Consider the following 13609-nt stretch of genomic DNA (forward strand, 5'->3'; position numbering starts at 1 on the left):
AGACTCCATGACCTCATGTGAAAGACGCTTACCATTAGATCTATTCTCAGGCATATGTTGCATCATCAGATTAAACACACACACACACACACACACACACACAAAGTGAAGCAAATCCATTCACTCCTAATAAATCTGCCTCTTCTTTTCAACACAATTGATTCTGAGAATGCAATTATTTCTCATTATGTAATATTTGAATAAAGCGCCTACTCTCTCGCTCGGCATCTGTTCGCCATCTTCAAAGCGAGAATGCGCGATGAAGAAAGTTATCTTTGGTATTGATAAATCAATCATTCTGCCAAGTGTTCTCTTCGGAGACGGTGCTGCTCCCTTATTAATAGTTGGCATCAAAGCGCGCGTTTAAAAAGCACAAATAATTCGTACCGGAGGTGTTGGACTGCTTTGACACAATGCGAGTGTATGGGGGGGGGGGGGGGGGGGGGGGGGGGAATGTGTCCGCCGCGCGTAAACATCAACGGTTGACTCTGTTGCGTTTGCCAAATACACAAACCTTTGCTCGTCTTCCTCGCTCCAGAATGTGCTTTATTAACTCAATCCGGCCCTGCTTTTGTTGTTTGCTCCGTACGCCTGTCGGTATGCCCCCCCCCCCCCCCCCCCCCTCCCCTCTTTCTCTTGGCCTGTCTCATGGTGTGTAAGCACAAGCCAATCCCTCTGAGATGCTTTTCTCGCCCGCATTTCCAGGTCCCAGCGTGAGCCGCCCGCCTTTGGTGGCGAGCCATGCGCAAAGCCGCGTTTAGTAACTTGATCAAGGGACCGAGGTACAGTCCTCTGAAGCAAAGAGCATTAGAGGCGTGAAAGAACGACTCTGGCAAGTCAACAGCTTTGATATGTAAAAACCTGCATCTGTTGGCTGGCAGAGGCGACACCAGGAGGAGAGGTAGAGGGAATGGAAGCGTCTGCCTTTAGAGTCGTCACTCTAATAGAATTGCAAAAACGCCAAATCCCGAGCTGTGACGCCCTAATGTTCTTAGTCAGACTGAGTTGGCATGGTCCAGGGGCTGGAGAGAGGGAGCGAAGAAAGAGAGAGAAATAGAGGGAGAAAGGAGGTGTAGAGTGGTCTCCTGTCCTAGATACCACTTTCTGTCAGAAGTCGGAGTTATCAAGCCCAGATGCACAGGTTTCTTTTATCCAGGCGTCCCTTCTGTTCCTCCTCACATCATCCGTGACACCTGCCTGATGTGAGCGAGCAATTGTCCCCCCCCCCCCCCCCCCCCCCCCCCCCGAGCAAGCGACTCGCTATCTGACATACATCAAAAAAGACACACCCGCGATAAAGAGCTACTGTCTGGGCAAAAAGTAATGAGCGGAATTACACGATTATTGTTTTTAATTAATTTTCCTTTCTGCATCAAGAAGGCCTGCAATGCTGGCCCCTGAGGCCCACTCTAAAGTGAATCACATTAGAGCGATTCACATTAGCCCAACGCCAGCAAATTAATCGTTTGCATTACAGCAGGGCTCACACACACACACACTCACACACACACACCGCATTTGGGGATGAAATTTTAATAACCTTTTTTTTTTTTTTTTTTTTTTTTTTATGGAACAATATTGAATTGATCAGCCGCATCAAATCCACACCCAGAAAAGGTCAGCGCGTACGGAGGTTGTAAACAGCAGCTGCACACGGCTTTGACAGAATAATTCATAACTTGGTCAATGACGGAGCTAAAGCTATTAGCGGCTCACCAGGCCTCTCCTCGCACAGAAGAGTCTACATTGATTATCATTAATTGTATATTTAAGTTCATGAATTATCCCTAAGTTTTAATAACAATATGGTAATGCAGACGGTGCTTAAGTTCATTGTTTGATTGCAGCGACTGTAGCGTGAGGGAAGGAGGGCTTACATTATTCAACACAGGGATTCATTATAAATCGGTTGAATAAGGGTTATCATTTCATATTCTGTATATATCAGTTTGACTTCCTAATGAATGTGATTTCCTCTATCAAGACTTGATGTCGAAGCATGTAGTTCTACAAAGGTTATTCTCTCACAAGAAGGCTTTCATACAGAAAAACAATGCCTTTTGTTTCTTTCATACTCCCCCATGCAGCTGCTCAGGGCGGCTGTGTGAAAAAAAAACGTGACATGTTGCTCAATGGAGCGCAGGTACGTCACGAGATAATCCAGCATTTGACAGTAATAAGTTGCATCAAGCAGCACCGATGTAGTAAAGTAACTAAGTACATTAACTCAAATCTTCCCATTTCCCCCCGTTGACTCCTTAAAACGAGCAATCTTAATTCATGTTTTCACGATACTGGAATGTCCAACTTTGAAACGATACCTTGAAAAAGTATTACATTCTTATAGAATATAATACCACGAGGGCATATATTCTTAAATCCTTATTAAAAGATAAATACAACAACTGCAAGTTATGTTGGTGCAGAATTAAGAAGCTAGAACGATGAAGAACTTTGTGTTATTGTGCATAATGTAATCATAGACACACAGTTTAAATGCTCAGTACTTTTTCATTTAAGTGTTTTTATTTCTATTTACACTGGAGCATAAACAAACAGGCTTTACTAAGTGGTTCTTTCTAGACTACTTACTTATGAAGACATCTCACATCGTGACATACACCGTTAGAGATATGAAATGACAAATGGCCCAGCTCTACTTCAACTACGTCTTGCTGATAATAGATCTGTAGATGTATTTGATTTGTAATGCAGGACTTTTACATGTGACTATTTTGATATTTGTCGTATTGCTGCTTTTGTGTAAATCAAAAGGTGTGACTACTGAGCCGTGAGGGAAAACGTTGCGTTGCTCTCAGGAGGAAAGGGATGAAAGACAAACCGGAGAACGTGTTATCATATAGGAAGGAACGCGGTCCCACAAAACAGACTTCATGCGCACATTCCGACTCCACAGCACAATCCAGCCTCACCGGGGTTCGCCCACAGGAGTTGCGTGTCCTTCTCTTGACGCACTCACCCGAAGCACATGGAAGACAGATCGAACCAATTCTGACTGAAGGTGAAGTTTATTGAAAACCAGTCAAGCGGTGTTTCAGAAATCCAGGTGCACACATGCACACAAATTCACATCAGCCTTTGCACACATGCTCGAAAACACACATGCATATAATCCCCCACGTATATATATATATATATATATATATATATATATATATATATATATATATATATATATATATATCTGTGTCTTTGTTCTGTCCGCCTCCCTGTTGATGGGGGTCTACATGGACCGCGGGGAAAAGGCCTCCGTGCTGCTGAATGTTGTTTTTCTCAGCATTACTGTCAAAGTATCCACCGGTGGCTGATGATGGATTACATCTCAGCCAGTGCACGGGGGTTTTTCCCTGCGACTTACAGCAACTCGCCGCCCTCGCCGCTACACTTAGCATGGCGAGCGCTGCTCAGGGAATATCACACAGGACCTTTTTTTTTGTTTTGTTTTCGCTCCCGTCTCCTCGTGTTCGCCGGGCAGCTGTTTCACAGGAGAAACACAGGGGGAGATGAGGCATGTGCCCTTGTTTAAAGGATGTTTTGGTTATATAACCTTTTTTTTTTTTTTTTTTCATTTGCTGCAGACCCAAACCCTGTCTTCATTTGTCTTTCTGTGTCAATGGAAATGCACTTACTGCAATTTGTTGTAGTGCCACTCAGGGAGGCTGTGGAGCTGGGCTGTGATTCAATGCCCCGCGCACAGACCTACAATTTTAATGTGATAAGTAGAGATTCAGACCCTTCTTTTGGAGTCAGAAATAAGCCGTGGTGTTTGGGTAAAAGCCCAGGCAAGGCTCATTTGAAGAAGGAACTGATTGCTGCTTCATTCAGCGGAGATGAAAGCCGCTTTGCTCTCCACCATGTGAGCAGCGTCAGGTGAGGGAGGCCAACTGTGTTTGCAAACTTTTTATGTCCGTTTCCTTTTCAGTCCAAATCTTTTTGAATATTTGTCTTCACTTTTTCTGTTTCCTGCTGTGTGAACTCCAGATTTGTGTGTGCGATAAACAGCATCGAGGGCGAGAAAGTGAAATCCCACTTTCGTAGATCGTAGATGTCTCGCTGTGTTATTTTGCATACTGTATAATGTTTCACAGCCCACATTCCCCAGTGCACCTCTCTGGCCGGGAGGACCTGCCCTGCTCTACGGCCTGGGCTGAGTTCACTCAATGATGCGCAACAACAAAAGCAACGACTCCAAAGCAACTCGAAAACAGCAAACAGACGATTGAGCTTGAGCTAGTGTTGTCCCAGTGGAGCAATAAACCCGTGACAACGTCGATGTTGCGATTAAGTCGGCCATCTTGCAAGAAAGGATATTTGTGAATATCTGTAGAGCGCATAATTTAATCTTTCACATCGGATGGCTGTGTGTCTGCCAGAGAAGCTTCAGTAGCAGCTGTGCCCGGTGGACTCCGGGGGTCGGGTCCTGCTCCGCCTCTGATTGGCTGACCCTGATGTTTTTACCCGAAACAATCTCACTCCTCGTGCCTCAACCTAACCGATCCAACCAGCAAGTGCAACAAGTACTAAAGCCAATAGCCAAACGTGTTGACATTTGGAGAGCCACAACTTCAATGGCCACAATATAAATGTATACATTTGTTTTTGATAGAAAAGTGAGTACAAAACAAGTGCAGTCAAGTACATGAACAGATATATGAACCACACAAGTATACAAAGTAAGAAAGACAGAAAAGCAAACCGAGGAGAATAACATTTTAGACTGATGAGTGGAAGAATGAGAAACAGAGGTCCAGCACATTGTGTGTGTGTGTGTGTGTGTGTGTGTCTGTGTGTGCGTGCGTGTGTGTGTGTGTGTGTGTTTCTCTGTCCATCTCATGTGTGATCTGGTTAATGGGTGAACATAAACTTAAAAATAAATCTCAACAAAGGAGGGTGAGAGAGAAGGAGGGAAGAGGAGAAAAAAGAAACCAAAAATTATATATATATATATATATATATATATATATATATATATATATATATATATATATATATACATAAAAGAAAGAAAGAAAAAAGTTTTATTGTAAGAACAGAATAAAAACAACAACAATTCAAGTAGAAGTAATTATGATTTAGTAGAAGTAATTATATATTGGCTACAATGTTCTGACACATAAAAATGTCAGGTATGGCTAGAAGGCAGAGAAGGGGAGGTCATGCCTTCACTCTAGCATGATTTGTAATTAAGCGTATGGAGCAAACAATTTATTTTGATCATTTCTGCATTTTTCATCTGAAAAAAAAAAACACAACGGTGGGGGGGGGGTGGGCAAGTAGAGTACTCTGTGCGTGTCTGTTCATCGTGTAACACCGGTAACACAGAGTAACTAGCCCACTTGTGACATTAAAGCATCTTGCACATTTTTTTTTAAAAAAACAGCTGATTAAAGTTGTAAATAATGCCATTAATAGTATTATCAAATTACACGATGTAAATCTTAATAAACTGTTCCTTTAATTGCATATCCTATCAAGTTCGGAAGGCTCAGTAATTAGATTATATTACCGTGTGTGAATAATGTAGGGAATTATGTTGCAGATTACACTTTCAATCAGGTAATCAGTGATCTGTAACATATTACATTTTTAAAAAGTACCATCCCCAGCCCTGGCTGTAGCCCGCCTCTCCTTTAATGAGTCAGGGAATATGCACATTTCAGGCAATTAAGGGGCTTTTGTGTCATTCTGTGTCTTCCCCTCAGCATTCACTGTTGTTCTTCAAACCCCGCCGTGACTTTTGTCAAGCATCTGTATGGGCATATCAAGAGCAAAGATGCTTAAGATGGGGGAAATTATTCATAACCATTTCGGCGCTGGCACACACACAAGCGCTTGCTAATGTTTTGCCCTCACAAACACACAAACACACGTTTTGTTGCCATGCACACAATCCAACACGCATTTCACGTGAGCCTAAATATAGAATCGCGCATATTGTACCTTGCAGAGGAAGGGGTCCGGGTTGCTTCGAGGTCACATTCGGCCCCTCGCTTTTCTCTGTGTAGCCCGGCTAAATAATTCACCGCCCGGTTGTCTGTGTGGGGGAAGAGGTGACGCCTGTCAGATACTCAAATAAGTTATTAATTTTCCATTTTGAGAGCTTGAGGTGCACTTCATCATCCTGTTACCAATTTTCCGTGAAGCGTGACTGATTTCATTCAGAACATTGTTCTAGTTTTCATGCAAAATTGATCTCCCTGCACCCATTGCAGCCCCCCCCCCCCCCCCCCCCCTTGCGATTGTTTTTCACTTGTTCGTTTATTGCTGAGGCATATTGACTTTGCAGCGGTGATTGTTTAGAGTTTCAATCTCACCTTTTTCCACCTCTGGCTCACCGCTCCCATTCATGTTAAAATATTACGCTGTCCTCTAAAATATTTCTCTTCCTTTCTGTGTCAGTGCATGATTTCAATGTTTGTTGGTTGTTGTTGAAAAAGCTTCTGTTTTCTCTCCAGTTATTCTGCTTCTCGGGTCTTCGGTGAACATTGCTCGGAGCCATTTTCCTTCTTTTTTTTTCACACTTTTGTAACTTTTGTCCTTGTATTGTTTGTTTTTCTACATCTCAAACCTAACTATTCCGACTGTTCTTTTCTGTCTTCCAGATATTTTTTCTCTCTAAATATCTCTTGAAATCAGAGACAACCTATGACCGGGAGGACCCTCACCCGAATAGCTTCTGTTCTGTCTTTACCCTCTTTATCCAAAGTTTATTTCTTCACATCTCCACTGTACTAACCCGCACTATCCTTTTCAGTCCCCTGTGAAATGTCGGCTGAACTCACCTGAGCCCTTCTGTCTTCCCGCTCAGACCCTCCGACGGTGGAGCCGGTTTACATGGAGATGCGTCAGGGCCTTGGGAGGCCTGTGGTGATGACCTGCAGGGTGCTGAGAGCCCACCCTTCCCGAGTGCTGCGATTCGAGTGGCTCCTATCAAACCGGCTGCTCCACGCCGGAGCCTTTGACGCCCAAAGAGACGAGACGGAGTACACCATCCGCAGCCTGAACCGAGACGGCTGGGGGGAGTACACCTGCAATGTCATCAACGAGGCGGGAGCAGGCAAATGCACCTTCCAGGTTACAGGTAAAGAGTGCTTGATTTAAAACATTTTAACAATGGGCCCCTGAATCCAGACAAAGGTAGACAAAAGCAGCTGATTTTACCCACAGGCGTCCGAAAATGACCTAAAACCAAGATGGCGACGGCCAAAACTTCACCACGGCAGTCCCCAAACCAATGGGTGACGCCGTGGTGACTTCATCCACTTCTTGTATACTATGTGACTTGCACTTTCTTGCGTCACTTTGGTTTTTAATTTTGGAAAAACACCACACTCCAAACTCTTTAAATGCAGCTCTTACTACAGCACCGCTTGAACGTGTGGCGAAATCCAAAGTTGCCTCGTTAGTTTGTGCCGAGTCACAGTTGCTAAGCTGCGATAGCACAGATGCTGTTCAGCGATTTAATGTTACGTCATCATACACATACCAATATTACAGCAACTCCGTCGGTACGCCCTCCAGTTGGTGATTAAATTGTTCATCTTCAACTTTTTGGACGGCTGAAATTCGCTCCTCAAACATAGAACAATCCTTGTCACGCTGTGTTTTAGACATCGCTTAGACGTGATAGACAATTAAATTAAGAGAAGAGTGAACGAAAAGATGATAATAGATTGTCAGTTTGAACAGGACATGTCAATCACGTCGGCTCGCTCTCTTTCCCACGCAGTGAACCTGTTCTTTCAGATGATACACACTTACTTTCTGCTGTTTTTCATTCGTTTTTTTCTTCCATCAACATCTCTAAGTGTCCATCACCTCGTTGTGTTGTTATGACAGGATCAAATTAGTTTGCCCACGTTGAGTGACCGCAGGAACTCCGGCCGAGGTTTCAATCTCCCAGACCTCCCATTAGAGACGGGAGCTGCAGGGTCACAGGAGGAGTATTTGTCACTTTGATCCTCTGCCACTTAGGTTGCCGCTCCTCTTTGGTCCTGCCTGTTTCTCTCCATCCATTGCCATCTTCTAATAGCACCTTTCCTGCTGCATTTTCTCTTCTCTCGCTGTTTATTTCTCTCTATGTCCCCTCCCTTTGCTCCCCCACTGCGTGTCATAAATCAGTCCTCCCTGGTGAAACAGGTAGAGAGGTGAGACAGAAGCAGATAGTCCCCTCCAGCCATTTGTTTTTCTCAACCGGGCTGGGGTTTCGCCTGTTATTGCTCATGTCCCCTCCCTCCCTCTTCTTACCTCCAATACCCTTCCTTCCCTTTCATCCTCCATCCCTCCTTCCCTTCTCCCCCCACCCACCCACCGCCGCTCCATTCTTCCCGCCCAATGTTCCAGATTCTCACCATCTGGACTCAGTGGTTGCCAAAGGTATGGAGGCTCTTTTAGTAACCCCTTGAGTGCGGGAGCACGGTGCAGAAAATCCACTTTTGTTCCTCCCAATCATCCCTGAAATCTGGCGGGGCCCCGTTTCCTTAACTCCAGCTCTTATTCTGAAAGATTTGTTTAAAAATTTCATCCTGAAATTCAATAGCCACAAAACGAGATCAACGCTATTCTGTAGTGTGGCTGGAATAAATAATCTACCGGAGAGAGAACCTCGGCTCCTCTCGAAGACTTGTGGGCCCATCTCAAGATGAAGCTCATTAAATATTTGTTATGGCTCACGCAGGTAGGTAGTATCTTGGGTTGCTCACTTTACAGAGTGAAGACAGGTACACCTCGGTGGATGTTCCCTCGCCGCTCTCTGCCTGGCTTCCTATTGCGCTGTGTTGATGTGTAATAAACACATCAGTCGGGAGCTCTGGCCTGAGGCTACAGTGGCTCGATTGCACGTCGCCGATCCAGTCAACATACTATGCGCTACGTACACATTGCCGTGCCGACGGAAACATGCAAACTCACCAGACGTGAGGCCATTCTCTGGCTTATGTAAGCGTTGTCGCCTCAAAAAGTGTATTGTGCCAGGGGAGAGTGTGTGCATGTGCATGGATGCCCAATGCGCCAAGTCATTGGGACATCTGTGGAAACAGCGAGTCGGCTGTAATAGCCAAGTTGGCCATTAAATTGTGCCAGGGGAGAGACCCCTCAGAGGGATGTAATGTGTACCACTGAGCTTTGGCTCAGGCTCTCTGTCATGGGAACCCTGACTTTTTAGCAAATGCTGAAATCCTGCTCTTCTGAAGAGTTAGATTTGGAAGATAAAGAAAAGAAGTATGTCCCTGTTGAGACTTCACGCTGCTTTTTCTTTGACTCTGACTTCATTCCAGTCCGATGCAGCCGATGATTTATGCACTAGTCTGCATTTAGTGTACATCCGGCCCCGCGGCTGCGAATGTGTACTGATGAAGCAATAATGGGGTAAAACCCAGGTCACAGAATACACAGTCCTAAAAAAAAAGTAAAGTTATATTCTGTCAATTTAGTGCTGAGCTTCATAAAGTCGGGGGACTCGCAAGAGACAGATTTTTTTTCAAAAGGATTCTTTCAAAATGGAAGCGGCAGAGACTGAGATATTCTGACTTTTAGCCCAAAGTATGAGCTACACTCTTAAAACCCTGGGTCCTACATCTCCCACAATGCAACTCAAAAGCATCTTCCACTCTTCCACTAGACCTGCTCTATCTCCTAACACTTCGTTCAAGGACTTTGGTAACACACCAATTCCAATCAACTGCTGCTAGCTGTCCATGCCATCGACAACAACACCGGTGGCTTTCTGTGCGGCCTCTCCTGGTCGCACACAACAGCTGCTGATGGATTTTTTTTTTTTTTGTTCCTGCTAAATGTGTGTGTAGGGTTGCCAACTCCCACTAGTAGAAAACACAGAATGGGCCCAGTTGGACAGTAGTGGCCGGTTGTTTTGTTGAAGCGTGTTTTGTTTCGTAGGCCTAATAGTAACTCCTGTTTGATTGTGTGAGGGACGGATTAAACCTGACTAAACACACATATTCACTGGTGTGTGCAGCTGCCAACATCTCTGAAGCCGCCCGTTCGCAGACAAACGTCCACATTTTAGATCGGTCGTCAGCGCATCATACATTAAAGCAGCCAGTTTAATTAAAACCACTCCAAACAAAAGCAAAATGAGTCAAGAATGAAGTTACACTTCATTCAAAGCTTAGTACCTTAGAGTGTCAAATGTAATGCATTCATTTAGATTCATTATAAAATAAATAACATGTTAAAAAGACCAATAAAAACACATATAATTACTGAATATGTTCTGGCTACATTTAAGAGAGTTGTGCCCCTCCTTAAGGTGTCCACCACCTCTTCCCACCCCATGAACATGTCTCTAGATCGAACCATTGAAGCTGAGTAGGACTAACCATGAAGTGTCCCTTTAAGGCGGTGCGTTTCTCTAATCAGAGAAAAATGATGAAACTAATTCTGCGTAGCGAGTCTACGCGTCTCCCTCCTTTCACTGAACAGTCTCCCAAACAGTGTTTTTCTGGAAAATCACAAAGAAAGGTTCCTCATTTTCCCCACATTTAAGTCCTCTTTTTGGCAGTCTGTCATGAATTACAATGGACAATGTTCAGATAGTCATTGTTTGCATATTGCGAGCTTGCTCATGAAATTAATTCAGATTGTACTCTATGATGTGCTCGTCTGGTCCCAGTTTCCCTTTTTTTTTTTTTATTGTAGCCATTGTTCCTAATGATGCAGAAATCACACTGTGGAACATGGTGCCCAACGTTGGCTGCAATGAGTTATCTGCATATGTTTTATGTTTTAGAATTTCATTTATTGTACTGTGACTAACACACACACACACACACACACACACACACTATCTCGTTTCTGTTCTGCATTCGTCTATTTTCATTATTTGATCCATCATCTGTTAACCTCTTGGGCTTTTTTTGAGCTTCAATCTAGTAGTACAATCTGACCTTTTTTAGCGCGTGTGCGTGTGTGTGTGTGTGTGTGTGTGTGTGTGTGTGTGTGTGTGTGTGTGTGTGTGCGTGTGCGTGCGTGTGTGTGTGTATCATTTTTCATATCTTCAAGCAAAAGAAAAAAAAAATGAATTGATTTTTACCTTCAAACCTGCAAGTTTCTCCATCTCAGGGGTTTATAAACCTTATCAGTGTTGGTCTCCGATGAACAATTGCGAGTTCCAGACATGGTTTTTATTAACTCAGCTATCTGCCTTCATAGTCTGTGCCACGTTCACCTGGGTTGAACTTCACCCCGGCTGTAGATGGTGGATGATGTCGAATACTTTCAAAGAGACACACAGACATTGATAGATCCTGTACGACGACTGACTTTACAAGGACGGACGGAATCTGTTCCGCCATCTTTCTTCCTTTTCCTTCCTATTCTTATTTCCTGACCTATTTTCTTTTATACCAATACAATACCACAAGGTTAGTCATTAGAGCAGCCTCCCATTGACATTCAGCAAGAAGGCTTGAATCACAAGTCACCGTGGGTCACGACGAACAAAATGTAATCCCAGTGAATGTGATCAACCAATAGAAATCTTTCTGGCTGGTTTTGTTTGTGTGTTGTTGTTGTTGTTGTTCGAGTAGATTAGGAGAGGAGGGAGGAAGTTGAGGAAGAATAAGCTGAATAGTCAGGGGGGAAGTGACTCATTTCAAGTTCAATGCCATTTCCCTTTAAAAAAATAAAAAAATAGCCACAGAGAGATTTCATTTTCTATCCCAGAAGGACACAACCAGGCAATTACCACCAAGTCTTCTAATGTCTCTAATGTCTTTTCCCTATAGTCAGTTAGTTATTCATGCGGCGGCGTTGGCTTGGTCCCGGCCAGCTGTTCATCCATATGTAAGCGTCATTTCTGCCACGAAAGCCTACATCACACATCAGCCCTGCACCATATAGCACTGCTTAGCATATGGTGGTGTTTTCATGTAGAGGAAGGCAATGTTCATAATCCCTTTAAAAAAAAAAAAAAAATGAAAAGGAAGTCTGCAAACAAGGTCAACGTCTTGCCTGAAGGTTTTTTTTTTTCCTGAGCTGTTATGAATCATTGCATTGGTCTGCTGTTATGAACAGGATTTTAAAAAAAAATAAATAAATAAAAAAATCAATTAAGCTGTCCGTACTTAGTGTTTGACGTCTCCCACCCAGGGTTATCGGTTTCAAGTGGTGTAAGTGGGTTCGGTAATGTGCTTCACTGGTTATGTATTATTAAGGTTTGAGGGCCTTCAATACATTAGCATGTATGTTTTGAGTAAAAGGCAACAATCCGTTTACGTTTGTGACAATGTCTCTGCTTTTCCTGTAACTGTGCTCCAAGAAAAATACTTTTAAAAGGTTTTTCCTCAAAATAAGACGGACGATTGATGTTATAGATTTGGACAAAAAAAACCTTTTGGCTAAATGAATAAAGGGAATGAACGCACTCCTTCCAGTCATGTGTTCCTAAAGCAGAGTCTGCCTGGGAGTCTTTAAAAGACATATGATGAAAACATACAATAATACGAGTCAGTTTAATTAACCTTTTGTGCCTTTGCTCCACTGCAAAGAGCAGCCTTTCACTGTCAGCCTGATTATACAGAATAAACTGCATGAAGTAAACTGACAGCATTTGCCTGACTGGCTTATGTAACATATACTGTACAGTGTGCTGTAAACACAGCTGGCTCTATACAGTGAAACGCTGCCAAGTGGAGAGCAGTCAGTAATTATCCTTGCTTTTCTTTTTTTTTTTCCTTTGGAAAATATGTTTTTTCTCGCGGCGTTTCAGTGAGCCATACATAGAGAGAGAGTTTGTTTTACAGCATCGAGAGCTACAAAACAGAAAGCTTCAACTTGCAGAAAGACGTCTCAACCTCGTGAGATGCATCTCTTACCTCCGACATAAAAACGTTTAAAAAATGCATTACGGCAGTGATTTCTCTCTAAATGATTTCGTCTGGCTGATAAATGAGTGCTCCTTTCCCTCGGATTATGATATTGTATTTTTAAACAGCTTTGTCCATGTAAAGGCAAAGTGATCACCAGCGAGCTGCCCCCTGGAATCATTAAACTGATTTATTTTTCTGAAATGCAGAACAAAATGCCCTCGGAGTTTGTTTTTGACTTATTGTTATGAGAATTGATCAAACCAGTCGGAGCCTGACCGAAACTCTTACAAAGGCACCTCGCTGCTTTTGATTTGTTTAAATATGAATGATTAGATCTGAAGTGCATGTGTTCACTACTTAACTTGGGTACAAGGCACTCAAAGAAATTATGAAATATGTTGTGGATTGTGTTTTCTCCTACTTAACTATTCAGCATGTTTGCTCCATATTGTTTTCCCCGTCGTGGTATAGAATTCATCTCAAGACGACGCATCACTTACTGCTAATGTTGCATGATTACACAGCTGAGTGAACACTTCAACCAGCATGTATTCTCTTCTACCGCCATATGAATTCTGCTTTAACGTTTGAGGCTGGCGTGATTCTGTATTCTGTCCTATCGTCCGCGTCTCAATACTGTGACTTCGCTGCCTCGTCGTGGCTCTCCGCCACAGGCTCATTCATTCCTATTGAAGACATTTCCTAAAACTTCTGGGCACTGCATTTGTTTTTGGGGGTTTTTTTGCAAATGTTACTCAAAC

General features: G+C 43.3%; 1 protein-coding gene across 1 annotated transcript in view; it reads left to right on the forward strand.

Moving 5' to 3' along the window:
• The window catches only part of LOC137871232 (MAM domain-containing glycosylphosphatidylinositol anchor protein 2-like), a 161335-nt gene that overhangs the window by 110171 nt on the left and 37555 nt on the right, over positions 1-13609 (forward strand). The window contains 1 exon segment of the mRNA XM_068708952.1: positions 6830-7102. Within this exon segment, the coding sequence (XP_068565053.1) occupies positions 6830-7102 (273 nt within the window).

This window comes from Cebidichthys violaceus, unplaced genomic scaffold, assembly GCF_023349555.1.
Source record: "Cebidichthys violaceus isolate CVI_PGR_0920_01 unplaced genomic scaffold, fCebVio1.0.p SCAF_14, whole genome shotgun sequence".
NCBI classification, from domain to species: domain Eukaryota; kingdom Metazoa; phylum Chordata; class Actinopteri; order Perciformes; family Stichaeidae; genus Cebidichthys; species Cebidichthys violaceus.